We start from the raw sequence: 16,742 nt of genomic DNA on the forward strand, positions 1-16,742 counted from the left end.
CCTGTTTGTTGTTTTTCCCCTCCCTCCATCCCAGCCCTTCTTCCTCCCACAGCCATAAATCCCCTACTGAGCGAGCCTAAATACGACGCAAAGATAAACTCGCATTCCAGGGGCAGCGCGCACCTCTCCGTGGACAGCAGCGCAGCTCAAGGGGCCGGCGGAGGCGGCTGCGGAGCACGGACACCCCCCACACGGGATGCCGCCAGGTGTGCGGAGAGATCCGTCTCCCCCCTCCTGCCCAGGGCCGCTCGGCAGCCCCGGACCATGTTTTAAGGCCAGGGGAGAGGGGCCTTTCACCGGGCACTCGCCGAGGGGGGCTCCTGCGCGCCGCGGCAGCGCCGGCCGCCCCTGAGCGGGGGGAGAAGCGGGGGCGGCCGCCGCTCGGGTGGGCAAACCGCCGGGAACACGGGGCGCGGGGCTCCTGCAGAAGGGGCACAGACGGACCTGGTTCTAAAACACCCCCTCGGAGCCACTGATCGGCTCTGCTCGCATTGGAGGTGCTCCGGATGGGGTAGGGGCCAAAAGAAAAAAAAAAGGGGGAGGGGGGGAGAGCAAAAGCTGCAACAGAGGCCGCTTTACAGAATTTAGTTTTCTCCCGTTTCCTGTTGCTCTTATGAAAGACAAATACTGTTTAGCAAGTTATTGCCAGATGCCTCAAAGCGAACATGCTATCTTCTAAGGAAAGCCAGAAAAAAAAGTTTTTTTCGTTTCTCAGCGTAAATGGCAAAATTACAGTTTCTTTACAGAAAATTACACAAACGCGTGATTTCTTAGCGCTGCTAACGCACTGCTACAGGAGCCGATTACGCCACAAGAGGAAAACCCGGCTAAAAGTTGTTCAGCGTGTGCGTCCCCACCCGTTAAGGCAAACCGGAGACCCAGGCAAATTGCACGCGATGTCGCTGTCAACCCCAAGCATGTGCCGTTCCCATAAGCCCTTCTCTCCCGCCCCTGCACCCCTGGAAAGACCACTGATTGCTGCCCCTTTACCACGCCGTGGGGTGAGGCAAGCAACCGGGCCGAGAACCGGGCGATAAAGGGGAGCGTGGAAGACGGGGGCCGCATGCGCAACCCCCCGGGGCCGGCGGGTGTTGCTCTCGCCCCGGTGCTCGCCTGGCCCGGGGAAGGGGCCCGGCAGCGCCTGGCTCTGGGACACGGGTGACAAAAGCGTTCCTACGCCCCCGTACCCCTCCGCGGCCACCTCGGTGCCCGGCGTGCCCGCCCCAGAACGCAGCCCCTCTCCAGCCCCAGCCGTGCCCTCAGGACAAGCACCCACGCCGAGGGGTGTCCCGTTGGTGGGGATGCTCTGTGCTCTCCGTTGGGACCCTCGCCGGCTGGGGGCTGCAAGCCCTGGAGGAGGCTCCGGCCGCCCTCCAAGGGAGGGCTGCGCAGGGGGCACCGGCTCGGGGGGCTGCCGCAGAGCGCGGCGGTCCCGGCGGTCCCCGGCAGCGCGGTCCTGCCCGCCGCACTAGCGACCCCGGGGGAGAGGGGCCCCGCGGGCGACGTGCGGGTGGGTGAATGGGCGAAGGCAGGGAAGAAGTACTGAGAATAACTTCTGGGGCGGGAAGGGGGAGGCCCCCCCCGCCGCCAGTGACCCAGGGCCAAGAGGCAGGCGGATTCTGCCGTACGGGCCAAGCGCCGAGGGCGAGCGCGCCCCACGGACAGCCGCGGGTGGGGACTTCGCGACACGACCGCCAAGCACTTGCCCCTTCCCTCCCACCCCGCCCGCTGCGGCCCGGGGCGACGCCGGGCTTTCTCGCACAGGTACGTCGGGGGGCGCCCCCCGCCTCCCGCGGCGGAGGGCGCTCGGGGCCGGCCACTGGTCCTCCGCGGGTGCGGGGCACACGCCGCGAGCAGCCACGGCGGCGGGCGGGCGCGACCCGCCAACTTTCTCCCGCCGACCCTCTCCCCCGGCACGAAGGCTCCTCCCGGCCCCTTCCCCGGCAGTTTGCCCAGAACAGAGCCGCCCCCCCGGCCCGCTTACCTCGCATGGTGTTGGCTCCCCGCTCCGCGCAGTCATGAAGCTGGGAGCCCGGGAACAGCACCACAAAAATCCCGTCTCAGCACCCGCGGAGGCGGCAGCCGCCGCAGCTCTGCTCCGCCGGGAAAACCATACCTCCGGGGCGGCTCCGCGGGGCGCGGCTCCGCGGGCTGCCCGCCGCCGGGCGCGCTCCTCCCTGGCGGCCGCCCCGCGCCCGCCCGCCGCGGAGCCCCTGCGGGGGTCGCCTGGGCCGCGGAGCGGCGGCGGGTGGCTAGGGGCGAAGCAGGGGAGAGGGAAGGAAAGGAGTTACGTTAGAAAAAACAGGAAAAACACGCGGAGAACGAAGAGGGGGGGGCTGCGTGGATGGCGGAGCATGTGCGCTTTCACATGACACCGGCGCCCCTCAGCAGCTCCCCGGTGCGGATTTCCACTGCGCAGCCACAAGGACGCGCGGAGCGGGAGTGAGACCCAGCGAGAAAGCGGCAAAGAGGCTTATAGCGGGGGGCGGGCGGTGCCGCCGGCACGGCCCCGCCCGCTGTCAGCGCCGCCGCCAATCGCCGACGGCCCGCCCGGCACCGCGGCCGCGGGCGGCACCGCGCCACCGCCACCGCCACCGCCACCGCTACCGCTACCGCTATCGCCCCGGTCCCGGCCTCGGCCCCGGCCCCGGCCGCGGCCGCGCAGGGGGCGTGCGGCTCCGCGGGGCTGCGCGCCGGCTGTTCCCAGCAACTTTTGCTGCTCTTGGGAGCGCCTGGCTGCTGGCGGGTCTGTGCCTGTCGCCAGGGCTGGCCCTAGGGGTACAGAAATGAGTGTTGTCTGCAGAGCTCTGGAGCTTTGGAGGAAGGTAACCGGCGCAGAAAATCCCCTCGTGTGCCCGATTTTTTTTAATTTATTTTGTTTATTATTAGAGGGGAGGGGGTGTCTCCGGGGAGGAAGGTTGAAGCGCTCACCCGCTGTGATTGTCACCGGGGGGCTGCGTTTTTCGACAAGAATGGGAAAGTTTGGTGGTGAGTCATTTTCTCATTAAAGAGCGAATATGGACTTCGAAAGCAGTTTGTTTTCCCTGTGTAAGACCAGCAGACGGTTCTGCAGAAACGGGTTTGTTCTGCCGGCAGCAGGATTTTTCCTGACTTGGAACTTCCCCTCTGAACTAACTGGTGTTTTGACCGGGGGGGGGGAAGAAAAAAGAAGAAATAAAAAAAAAGACTGCGGGACCTTCTTGGTGTTTTGATTTGGGCTTTGGGTTTGGGTTTTTTTTGGGGTGGTTCTGGTGGTTTTTTTTCGCCCTGTATGGTAAATTATGGAACACAATCACACAGCATCTCAGTATGTCATCTTAGAAACAAGTCCCAGGTACCAAGGATCAGAGTTCCTAACTCCAAGCCTAAAATGAAAAAGGAGACCCCTGATTTTTCTGAATTATAGTCATACAAAATTATTCACATAGACCTCATAAATCAAAATGGGATACATTTCGAAGAGAGATACTTTAAAGTTAAATATGGACCTGACACAGTAGATGTATTTTTTACTATGTGAATTAACAGATGAGGTTCTATTAGGTCTGTTATGCAAGAGATCATAGATACGATCTCTTTTGCTCTGAAAAAGTTAAGAATCAGCATAGACGGAGACAAAGTGAAGTTTCCACTCTTGGTGCAAACTGGCAAAGCTTTACTGCTGGGGAACAAGGTGACAGGTTTACAGGAAGCAGTTCTTTACTCTTTTTTCATATTCTGAGTCATGTTGTTCTTGTCTATGCCAATATGGTTATTACATTTAATTGTTGTAAAGCTGCATTTTAATACCAGTCAAAACTTTGATAGGCAAATAACAAGCTGTCTACTTGCTAAGCAGTGCATTCAGAATATCTTACACTATTGCACTAGGTACCAGTGCACCTTTATTTGGAAAGTATATAGTGCTTTTGACAGTGGAGAAGAAACTGAAATGGCACTATTTTCTCTTAATTGACTTTGATTTTATTTACAGACTTTTGTTTTTAAATTTGTTTTTGTTTTTTTTTTTTTTGTCTACAAACTCCAAATAATTTGGTCCCTGATTTTTTTTAACCTGTTTTCAGAAGTCCTTGTAGACTTTTAGTTTATTCATCTATCTTGAACTGATACAGTTCTATGTATTGTGTATATGTACATATATACATACTACACACGCTAGTATGTATAATGACGTCTGAACTAACTTCTTCACTAACCGGAGCAAGTTGTTAAATTTGCAGTTTTATTTTAATACTTAGGATGACATATTGTCTGCTAGGCACTACTAATGGTGGAAATGATATTTATAATAAACATACATGGACGTCTGTGGGCACCAGGCAATTTATGAATACTTTATTCCAAAATATATGGCTGCCTGAAACCATTAGATACTGAAGCAGGTAAACAACAGACAGGAAAGCCACATGATCTAAGGTCATACAGGAATTTATAGTATGTTTTAAAACTGAACACATATCTTTAGTAGGTAAATAAACTGAGTGGTACAATTCATCCCACTACTCTTTTAAGATGGTAGTTATCCTAGATTTCAAAAAGTCTTTTATGGGATTTCTCATTTCAGATGAGTGCCAGAGGAAAACTTTATTAAAAGCTTGGCAAAAATAGTTAAAATGCAATAAATAAGTTGTTTTACTTCAAAATGTAAACAAACATTTTAGAGGAAAAAATAATTTCTAATATATTTTCATGGCAAACTAAACAATGAGAAATTGTCTTTCAGAATACTGACTTTCATTAACACCTTTTCCAAAGCTCTTCCGATGGCAAATCTTTGAAGACAGTATTTAAGGCCACGCAGTTTTATCATTTTAATAATGTGCCATATATTCATTAGAGCTGTAGCAAGTTATGCCTAATTTAGTTGCTTCATTAAAAATAACTGAATAGAAAATAGTCAAAACAAGCTGTGTCTGCAAGGCCTCATGTCATTCTCTTGGATATCAATGGCTAATTTCTGCTGGCATGAAAGGAAGCCAGATGCATCCACTAGCCAAATTTATTTCTTATATTCAATAGGAGCAAGACTGGTCACAGTTTTCTTCTCATCTGTCTCCAGCAGGTGTGGTCCCATTGCCAGACATGCCTAACTTTATGTAAGTCATGAGAAAGACTTACTAATTTTTCTATTTTATGACTTCTGCATGGAGTTATTGACAGACTCAGGAACCTGAACTTCTTTCATAGATTCTGCACTTTAGATTAATTTTCTAAATTCTTTCCTATTTCTTTATGCCTGCAATCTGAAATCATGCACAAACACTATACTGTGTTTATCTCCTATAAAGCCTTGCAATCATCATGAAATTTCATACTGTTTCCACAGAATGTTACTGAACTCAAGAACTGCATATTTTTTTCCAAACTAGTAAAATTGTTTTAAAATCCTGACAGCATCAGAAACAATATTTAGTAATTTAAAATCTTTAATTATGCCAGTTTAGTTTTAGAAGCTAAGAATGTAATGCATTATGCATGACGGGATAACCAGAAACTTGAAAAAATCAAAATGAAAAACTATATTTGATTATTTCCTCTGTCTTGTGAGATGAAAAGATATCCCTAGCCACAAAGACCGAATCTCAACTCCTGTAAGTACTTCATGACATTTAAACCTGGATTTTTTTCTACAATACTGCAAAATTATCATAAAATTCATGTAGTTTGTATATTTAAAGGTTTTTTTTCCTACAAATGCATTGTTTTTATAAGTGTTACTGAAGCCTCATTTCATTCATATGTTCTTCTGTGCCCTCATGGCAGAAGTTGTATAGTGAGTTTCCCCTGCTTTAGGTACAGTGTCAGTCACTGGATCAGTGTATAAAATGTGCTCACTGAAATATATCTGTGAACAAGGGTGGATACTAGGTGAGAATTCCCCCACGTTTACCTAAAGTGGCCAGTAACTGAAAAGACAGGCTGTAAGGATATAACTGCTGGTCAAAGCTGCATTAACCCTAAAACACCACGAACATTAGAATGATAGTTTGCATCTTAGAAATCCAGCAGGGAGAGAGCTAAGTTTGGTGGTAGTACCTATGACCAAATAGCCTGGTGTTTGTTATGGAGGAACTGCAGCACATTTGAATGCTGATGAAGTCAGGAGGCAGCAGTGAAAGAGACTGTCTTCCAGCAGAAAAAAGCTGCCGAGAGTCAACGACCTTCTGACATCTGTGTCCACATTCTCCTTCCTTGGCAGGGCCAGGCATTCCTAAGTTGTTCTGAGGCAATCCAAGAGCAAGAATGGGCTTCAGTAAAGGAGGCAGAAAGATGAGAGTTGGAAGGGATACACGAGCTAAATAAAATGCCCTAGGAAAGAAGCAAGAGGCAGAAGACCTACCTACAGGTCAGTGCTTTGAATCCTCCTGCTAGCAGTCTCTGAGGCACCAGGCGCTATAGGTCAGGAACAAGATGATTCTTCGAATGTGTATCATTCTCAATCAGTAGTTTAAAAAGCGAGGATCTATTGCAACCAAAGATTTTCCACTTTAAATGGATGCTGACCTTCCAGCTAAACATTCTTTTTGCCTCATGGAAGCAGTTTGAATTTTTAAATTTTTAATGTCGTTTCACTGGAAAAAAGTAAAACTCAGAGTAGAGATATTTTATTTATCAGGAAATTAATTCATTTTATGGTGAAATCCCAGTTTTCCTATTCATAGTTTTGCAGCACAGCTTTACATTTTAAAATCAAAGAAAGTGAAAAAGTTTATTTTAAAATATTAATTGATTTTTTCATTGTATGCAAAATAGATAGCTCTATTATTTCTGAGCCAATGTCTGTTTAGAAAATCACATTTTTTAGTTCAGTACATTTTGATGAACTAGCTGTTTACATAATTTTTTAAAACGAGTCCTTCACTATAAGAAGGATCAAAGAGTGCATACTTACTAGTATTTCTTTTCTGAAAAAGGTAAAATTAAGGGAAACAGTCACATTTCCTATTCATTTCAACACAGGTTATGATTGAAACTGGAATCCTGGATACAAAGAATGACAGGAGTATGAAACAGAAAAAATTTGAAAAATGTAGAGGGCTAACATCCTGGATTTGACAAGGATGAAACACACAGACAGGGAGTAATCTATAACCTTCTCTTGAGCATTCAATAATTCATTATTATGCTACAGTAAATTAGTACCTGCAAAACAACGATGAGCTTCAGATAAAAAGTTTGTTCGGACTCAGCATTTTAAAATGGCTGAATTCCATGGTTTTGAACTGAAAAAAGACATATTTCTGTCAAATTTTCACTGAACTCAGAAATGTTTAGGTTTCAATATTTTGCCCTTGTTGTGGCTTTTAAGGTATTTGTATTTGGGATTCTCTTTTAGACTAATCTCCCGTGCACACTGAGTCTACCTCTGCGCTCTTCAGCTTTAGCTGTAGCTCATAGCAACAGCTACAGTTAAGGATGCTTAAGGGCTTCTATTCTAAAGCAGCTTTTTAGTTTATTCTAACTTTTTACATTTGTTCTTTCTTTCTTTCTTTCTTTTCTTTCTTTCTTTCTTTTCTTTCTTTCTTTCTTTTCTTCCTTTCTTCCTTTTTTTCTTTCTTCCTTTCTTCCTTTCTTTCTTCCTTTCTTTCTTTCTTCCTTTCTTTCTTCCTTTCTTACTTTCTTCCTTTCTTTACTTTCTTTACTTTCTTTACTTTCTTTTCTTTCTTTTCTTTCTTTTCTTTCTTTCTTTCTCTCTGGAACAAAGGTATTTGTAGTATGACCTGATACAGAAAGAGTCTTTTTCTTCACAGAATACACATTACGACATGAAAATATTCCAGAGGATATAAGAAGTTATTATTTTCTTTTTTCCCCCTATGTTTGTAAAGCGTTAATAAAAATTCAGCAAAAAACCCCTAGTGAACAGGTGCAACCTTTTCATATTGACTATACTGCAAATACTTAGGGAAGTGTATACAGTAAGTTACCTCTTGTTTTTCTGGTGAAAACTAAAATTGCTTTCAGAATAGTTACCTTTAAATTTGATATCCCAAAGTAGAGTTACTTTCAAGTAGTTGGGAAAAAAATGATTAAACACTGTCCAAACAGTAAGGCTAGGGATATTCAAAGTGCCCATTGTTGGCCTAGTTTTTGAAGCAGATGAGAAAAGAATCATGCTTTTAAAAATACACATACTGAAATGCAGATTTTTTTAAATTTTTTAAATGTTAAAAGAGAATAAAAGAGCCTACAGATTGCTCTACCCCTGTTTTTGGCATGATCCATTTACAGGGCAACGCAAAGCAAACAAGATAGTTATGTCGGATAACAAAAACAATCTCCAAAAGCAAAAGTGACTACCCATGCTCCCGTTCATTAAAAAAAAAAGCTCTTTGTCATATAAAGCTATTAGTGCCACTTTAATTCATGCAGTTAATTTTTCCTTCCAGTTCACAGGGCAATCCCAAGAGGGGAAAAATGTCCTCAGCTCAACCCCTCATATGAGGCAGGCAGATTTAGCAAGTCTTGATCTGAGAAAGTACTAATGCAAATGCTTAAGATTAAACATGTGGTTATGTGCTTTTCTGAATTAGAATCTGTGTCAGAATAGTTATTTAGCTACAATTCTGATACTAAGAAAATCTTTCTGTGTTGGCTGACCTAATACAGAAAGTGGCATTGTTTTGAATATTCCTTTTATTTTATACATTTTGAATAAGTTACACAGGATATATAAACATTTGTGTGAGAGATGTAAATTAGCTAATAAACATTGCCAGCTTTCATTCCAAAATTGCTTTTGTCATACTTATTGTGAGAAGGTATGACTATGACTGAGTCCAGGAGACTCCTTCTAGGTACGGTGATATAAAAATGTTGAACAACTTGTATTTGTGGATGACTGTGGAAAGAAGAGTTCTCATAAGATGTATTTGAAACTAACAAATGCTGGTGTAAAATCAAGGTCTTGCCGTATGCACCATCTCATGCTAACGTTGCTGTGTCTAACTCCAGCATACAAGCAGGCAATGTGTAAGTATTTCAGGTATTAAATATCTTGGTACTTGCAGCATAGCTGGCTAATGGGTGGGTTAAACACACAGCTTGAATACAAACAAGCAAGGCCAAGGGGCTAATACTCCTTTAAATCTCAGGTTTCCAGGATGGCCAGTTGCACCTGACAAACTGTGAATGTTCTCTGCTGGTGTCTTCAGCTTAAATCCTAAGAATAGGAAAATGTAAAAGCCCACTGGGACACAGTGTAGCATAAAGATGCCAGAGCTAGCTTTAAATGAATTATTTTGGGCACTGGCAACAGTCAAGCTGTGATAGCAGAGACCTAACTCTGCGTTAAGAAGTTTATTCTGCTGCATGGGCAAGTTTAGCAGCCTGTCCTGCACCCCATGCTGTTATTGTGAAATGGCTGCAACACAGTAATTTGCATAATACCTCTCGTGCAAAAATGCATCCTACCGAGCGCGGCATGTGGCAAAAAGCAGTTAGCTGGACTAGAGCTGCACTGTACTGTGATACACACAAATTATTATAACCATTTTTGCCTATTCATGGTACCACTTCACCATTATTCAGATCTTTCCCAGGTGAAATGTGACCGGTCTTGGGATGCATCCTCTCTTTTTCCAGGAAGAAAACGTTCACGTGACATGAAAGAAAGAAGGTACTTCTAAAGGAAGGCTACTCCACTATTTATAATGGGATATGTGTAAATGAAAAACCAAGTCTCCAAACGCCTACATTTATCACAAGACTCTCAGATTAAATGAACAGCTTCCAAGACTGCTGCTGCTAAAAGGACACAACAAAAAAACGCAAGTGTCTCTCTTGCTTTGCATTTAATGCCAGTCACAAAGAGCAAGATCTGGGTCCTCCAGGCCTGTGGCAGGTTGCCACTGCGTAGCAGGGAGATAGCTTCTGTGTCAAAAGTCATTGACTTTCTTGGCAGGTGGGCAAGGGAAAATTCTCCAAAGAGGTATTAGGTCCAGTGATTAAGGAGTATGAAAACACAATAATAATAATTTCAAGTAACAGACAAAATGTAGAAACAGGAACATTTGGAAAAAGTTCGTGAAAGAACAGCAGGGGAACAGACAGAACTTCATTTTCAATCCAGTGAAACAAATTAAGGTAGTCTAAACCCCCTGTATTCACAAATTAGTGGTTATAACCCAAGATTAGAGACCTATACGGCAACAGAAAAGTACAAAGATAGCTGTCTTGTTACCACAACAAAATAAAATTAATGTAATGTTCATACTTATGTTATATTTCCAGAACTTTGCTGATTTGTAAACACTGCCATTTTAGCTGCACAAAGTTAGAGAATTACCTTAAGTGGGACAGATTATCATACTACTTTTTGTTACGAATAATACTTAAGATTTTATGTTAAAATTACTTATTTACAACAACAGGATAGAGAGTAAGTGGGAAGATAAGTACTAATAGACACAGGAACACAGAAGAAAAAAGAAATAAAATTACGGAAGAGCCTCATAATCCTTTGAAACCCTGCTTGGTACTGCATTATATCATGTTTTCTGTTACAAGTTTTTTCCTAACTCTGTCCAGCACACTGCAACTCCTGTGATGAGACCAGAGAGGGGGAGTAGTGAGGGGTTAGAAGGCTACATAATGCTTCCTGTAAACCTTTTGCATTTTAGAAGAACTTGCAAATGTTACACGGGTACCTTCTAGTCTGAGCAGTGACAGTACTGTGACCAGACTCAAAAAGCTTGGAACCCACTGAAATTGCAGGGTTTTTTGTTGAAGGCTATTAGGTCTTAAGTTTTGGAAAAGATCTTAAAACTCCCTTTTCAGCTCTTGGAGAAGTTTATAAGCTGTTGAGATTTTGATTTACTTGCATGTAAAGAGTACAGTGCTTACTATTGGAGAATAAATATTGCCTTAGACCATTATATATTACAACAAGATAATTTCTATACTCCTAAAGGCTTGATAGAAGGTGCAGTGCTAGGCTGATGTGACTTTGTATGTGTAAAATTAGTTTAAAAAAGCTTTGCAGGAGAAAAAAAAAGTTAGAAAAATCTGGTAGTATATTGTTAAGATAGATCAGGTAATTATACATTGTAGACATTTTTGGAACACCTTAGTGTTTCTTTTTGATTGGGAAGATAATAATAATAATAAAAGTTAATTATCAAGAAATAAAATAAAATAATGTCAAGCACTGTGAAACCACTTCAAAATGTCAGGGAAAAAAAATAATTCTAAGGAGTCAAAGGAATAATGAAAACATTATTGAAATGACAATTGTGTCAAGTTTTTCGTTGCAAGCTATGGAAGCCATAATAGGCTTACTTTAATATTTTTCTTTTCATTTTAAAAATGAGAGATAAAAAGACCAAAATTACAGGTTTTTCCCCTGCTTTCTTTGTCTTATGAACTATGCCGTTGAAACAGACATGTAATTTAAAGAAGCAGCCACTTTTTTCCATCCAAATATGCAATAATGGAACCGACACTAAACAAGCAAACAAATCAACCAACCAACCCCTCCTTTTTGCACTTCCCCCTGGCCAGCCACATTGCATGTGACACATTTGGAACAGCTTCTCCACTGAATCAAACTTTTCATTCCTAAATATACCTGTGCAGGAGGAAGCCAGAGGCCAGGTTTCAGTTTCAGCCTTAAACTTTGGTTTCAGAGCAAGACCTGAAGTCAACAGTCTCAACATTATTGATAAATACTGTTTTGTCCGTGGACATTGCAGCTTTGCTCCACTACATCTCTTCTCATTCTGCTAGGTCTTTCTGCAGCGTTTTAAAACTATTGATCATACCGTTGTCTCGCCTGCAAAGCTGCACATCTGTCAGTTGATGCCTAATTTACAAACTTACACTACACAAACATCAGTTTTGTCTCCCTTCAGCTTTGTACAGGATTTCTGTAAACCCACAGAGGAGGGTGTGAATGTTGGCAGCAGACAGAACGCTCAGCTCTACCTGTCCTACACTGCATTACAGCTGCCTCCCTGGCTGGGAAGGAGTGAGCTGGTCAAAACCAGCCAAAGCTCAGTCCTAACTGGATATAGCAAAATAAAATGATTGCTTATGGGCCGTCCTGCCACAGCATTCTGCAAGTGAACATTGGTTTGTGTGCCGTGTGTGGGCACTCCTGGATTCTTGCAGATCCTAAACTCAGACCATGTAGTATTGGTTAAAAAAGCTTTCAATCATGTCCTTTTGTCTAGGAAACTCCATCCAATATCGCCAGAAGAATGACTCCCCGTGACTGGACTACAGCACTGAGACAGAGCTGGATATGAGGCTGCTGCTGCTGAGGGAACTCTACCTCAGAAAGCTGTGACATTTCCTCAGCTGCACAGCTACCACAAACATAGGAGACCTTCCACTATTGAGATTTTATTCTGGTTCGAGGATGCTTTGCTTATCTTTATAGTTGGGTCCCAGGTACCTAGGAGACTGCTTAAAGCTCTGAAATGACATGTGCTTTGTTCTGGCACAACAGGACTTCCCATGATGAAGGTAAACATGTAGGAGATGAAGACTTCTTAGGGGCTGATCTGATACTTGAAATTCATTTCTATAGCAATGAAGACAATAAAATAAATTGTTTCCAGTGAAAAGTGCATTTTTTTAAGTCTGCATTTTCCATTTTGTAGTTTTCTGTAGCTATATTATTTTAACACCACTTCTCTTTCCCCCCTTCCCATTTCTGTACAGTCAAAATATATTGTTTTGGTTACATATTTCCACCAGATACCTTGTTCTATATGATCTGAAAAACAGTTTTCTAAATAAATAGTAAATACTGTGATAGTGTGTATTTAAGAAGATGCAGTTTTCTGAACGCATACTGTAGAAATAAAATTTTTAGTTAGTATGCAGTGTTTGCAGACTCAGATTGTGATGTCACTGGGAAATACCTGCAAAGAGCAGTGGTTATTTGATAAGGTGGAATGAAAGGAAAACTATTAGTGTGATGTAGTCAAGCTCTATAGGCACTAGCAAAGCAGTCAGTTAGGTGCGTAGTAAATCTGTACTGGTACCCAGCAGAGAAAAACCATGAATTATCAATATGAGAGAAAAGTGTAATTTTTGTTACCTTATTGACATCGGAGCGCTTATGCAATTGTCACCCCAGATTTTCTTCTCATGACATTTTACATTAAGGCCCAGGCAAATAAGTATTTGTTGGTGAAACTGAGAAATAATCATTAAAATGTGGTGGCTTAGGAAGGGAAGTTCTACAGGACCTAAGCTGATCAGTGAAGAAAATGCAATGCCTAGCTGAAGGATTATTGTGTAAATTCTAGAAATAAGACTACTATTTACCTTTGTACTTGCAACTTTTGAAAATATTGCTCAGGTAATTCTTCTGTAATTCTTCTGCACCACCCATGCATTACATTACTTTGTAAGTGTGATCGAAGGAAAAATGGTGAACAGAAAAAGTAAGGGGTTGGTGTACTTTATAAGGCTTCTTTTACATATGAAACCTGAATTTAAACAAGGCCAGGTACTGATTATATTGGACTGCTTATCCTACATTGAAAAAAAAAAAAAAGAGAATGAATACTGAAAACCAAAATTTTTGTCAAACCAAGTATTTTTGGATATGCTATTTTTAGTTTTAAAATACAAAAATCAAGAAATACAAAGATGATCCTAAAGATCATCCTTCAGATATAAATAGATCCTAAAGCCACGTGATATGGCCTGAAACATTAACAAAAGCTATTAATCAACACAACATCACTAATGAAAAAATTTTACTGCATCAGTCCCATTTGACTAGTTGACAGCTAACAAAAATAAAGTGCAAGAAATCAAAATTGTTTACTTCAAAAATCAGGAACAAAGGAAGGGAAGCAGTATTCAGTAGATGTGATGAAAAAATCTGCATACAAACATATTTGTAAAGTACAAAGCAAGAAAGGATTGTTAGACTTACTTACAATGAACTCCATAGCATTTCCATAGGGACTTGTTTGAATTAAGGCATAATTTTTAGGCAAAACATCCAACACTAATTTGAAATTTGCCAGCAGTGAATAATTTACTGTGTCCTTTTCTAAAGCTGTCCTAACAGCTTTTACTCATCATGTTAAAAATTTAAGTTACTGTCTCCAAACTAAACCCACACTGTAACAACTTCTTGGGGCTTTGTCTTTAAAACTTACCGCTTTCAGTGGTGTCTTGCTTTCTTAGTGTGACTCGCTGAAAACCCTGTGCTACAGCACAGGGTGCAGACCACACAGCATGGAAATCAGTCCGGATGGTCCTCATTCGGAGAGATACAAGGTTTGTGCACGTAGTTTTATCCATGAGTCTGTGGAGCAAAGGAAGTGCAAAGGAAGCTCCAGCACTTGCTCAGTTGGCAGATACTGGTTGCAGCAGCTTTTTCAATTCATAGACTAGTCTTAGCGACTATAGCCCCAGCCAAGCACATGGAGCCAAGTTCTGTTCTTAGTTACACTGATGTAATTCTGAATAGATGCTGGCCTGTTTTATTCATTCATAGCTCATACTAGTGTTAATGTATTTGGGTATGAAAATAGCTCTTATTCAAGCAACCTCCCACTCGTGTAATATTATTGTTCCAACTGAAACTAATGAAAGGTTTGACTAACTGAAGACTTTAGAATTTTGTAAATAGTCAGTTAGTGTATAATTTGCTGCCAAATTCAAACTTGTTTGCCACTGAGGTAAACGCAGCGCTGCTGAATTTGTTGGAACTGCATCTTGTTTCAAACTGTCTCATAGTTTCATTTAAACCAAAAGAATCTGCATGCTTGAAAGAGGAATTTAGAATAATAAGTGTTTCAGCCAGGCTGTGTAGAGAGTGTTGGTCTGTATTTCCTTTCACCCTAGCATAAATTTGGGAGTCTCATATATATTTGATGCAAGACAGCTAAGAAATGTGCTTAGCTTTTTTCCTGTTTTTGCTTTCCATATCTGAAAATAAAAGTGTTAGCAGTGCTTTTGTAATCTCAATAAATAAATATTACCCTTTAAATGTATTCCAAAGTTTAAATATGTGCCTATAAAGTGCCAATTCTGTATATAAGCAGTATTTAAAAAAAAACCAAACAACTGTATTGAAAAGTTACTGTTTTTTGCTTAATGGCCTGGGGTGAAGCCAAGGGCAGGTAACACTCTAGTAAGCTGGCTGTTAACTTCATTAATGACTGATTTGCTCAGGATTATTGCTATTATAAAATAAATTCAGTGGTTTAGAACAGAAGTTACACAATTTTGGTTGCCTTGCCCCCCCCTTACATTACCTATGACATGATATGGGGCACTTTTAGGAGAACAGCTATTTTTCATTTAGCCTTTCTGTCCTTATCTTTATGCTGACTACCTAGGACATATATATTCTTTTTCGTAAAAATCTCAGTAAATTAACAGTGTATAATTCAGCTAAAATTCTAGACATTTAAATTAGGCAGAGAGGGCACAAAGAAAGGAAATGAGTATACTCCAGCTTCACGTATGGACAAAACTGATGCCAATTGAAATTCATCTTAAACCTACCCGGGTGTATTCTGCCTATATCTGTTAGGAACTTTTCTCTCCATGCATTTCTTTCACCACTGTTACAAAAGAGAAATGCAGTCAAATGGAGAGTGGTGTAAACTTCATGAAAATAATTCATACTGGTTCTGTGTCACTGTATTTTACTGAAGCAATGCAAAGGATCGTAATACTAGCACAATGCTTGAAAAATAGCAGTAGATTTTTAAATAAAGAGCTCTGCATTCTGCTGGCAGCTGAGGAGTTCAAACAGAAAACATGCCAGCAGTATAGACCAATGCATTATCACCCCCTCCCTCTTGCTGCATAACTGTGCTTCATAATATGCCATAACATTGGCAAGCACAGCTCAGAGCTTTTTAAGAACACAAGGAAGCTCATGAATAATGGTTGAATCAGGAAAGTGATAATTAAATGAGACAACTGAATGCCAGTGGAGTCCCCAGTGGAAAATACTCTTCAGTGAAGATCATCACCACCTTTCATTTCCCTGGTTTCAGCAATACGTTGCTAAAGATATCTTTCAAACCAACATTTTAAAGAAAATATTAGAGTTCTCAAAACTCTATGTGTGGTATTTTCATATGTAAACCCTGCTTTAAAATGTAAGGTATTATTTGATGTGTTTCAAAGAGAAAAAAAAAAAAAAGGAAAAGCTTTCATTGTTGACTCTGTTTTTTTACAGTTTTTACAGTTTTTTACAGTTTTACAGGACTAATTCACACCATAAGATTTGAATTAAAAAATACAAAACCCACTAGTGGCTAAATTGTAAGCATACTGGTTTAATGTTTGCTTTGCTTTTCTCCTTCTATAGGAGGTATAGTTACTTTCACTCCACCTCCAATTCCACCTACCCTGTGGCCTCAGAGCAAACATGGTTACCTGGAGTGTCTACTCTTCAGCTGCCAGTTTTAATGAAGGCAGCTCTAAGCTTTTTATACAACAAACATCTCTACTAACCTCCCTCCTGTCACAGCACATGGCCCTTCTGAACTTGTGATGCAAGGAGAGGTTGCAATGTTCTTCATTCAAACTGCAGTGGGAGCCAGAAGCTGCAAGCTGTGGACCCAACAATCACTTTTTGTTGTTTGTACTTCCCAGATAAAAAGTTTCTCCCACAGTACAGGAGTTAACCCCTCAGAAAGGAAATGAGAAATGAATCTCATTATGGAACAAAACCACTGCTTTCTATTAAAGCACTAAAAGTTGAAGTGACTCCAGCGACCAATGACACGACAGTGAAATGAAACTGTGAC

The 16,742-nt window shown here is 42.0% G+C and overlaps 1 protein-coding gene and 1 long non-coding RNA gene across 2 annotated transcripts in view; one reads left to right on the plus strand and one right to left on the minus strand.

Moving 5' to 3' along the window:
* The window catches only part of RORB (RAR related orphan receptor B), a 155,516-nt gene extending 143,338 nt beyond the window's left edge, over positions 1-12,178 (minus strand). Inside the window, exon 1 of the mRNA XM_080373340.1 lies at positions 1,985-12,178. Coding sequence (XP_080229466.1) covers positions 1,985-1,991 — 7 coding nt within the window. The 5' untranslated portion in view covers positions 1,992-12,178. The remainder of the gene's footprint in view (positions 1-1,984) is intronic.
* Positions 6,235-16,158, plus strand: LOC308057119. Its single transcript, XR_013925142.1, has 2 exons — positions 6,235-6,346; positions 12,174-16,158. It is a non-coding gene; the product is annotated as an uncharacterized lncRNA (long non-coding RNA).
* Positions 16,159-16,742: the final 584 nt, after the last annotated feature.

Source organism: Falco punctatus (assembly GCF_963210335.1).
Source record: "Falco punctatus genome assembly, chromosome: Z".
Classification (NCBI taxonomy): domain Eukaryota; kingdom Metazoa; phylum Chordata; class Aves; order Falconiformes; family Falconidae; genus Falco; species Falco punctatus.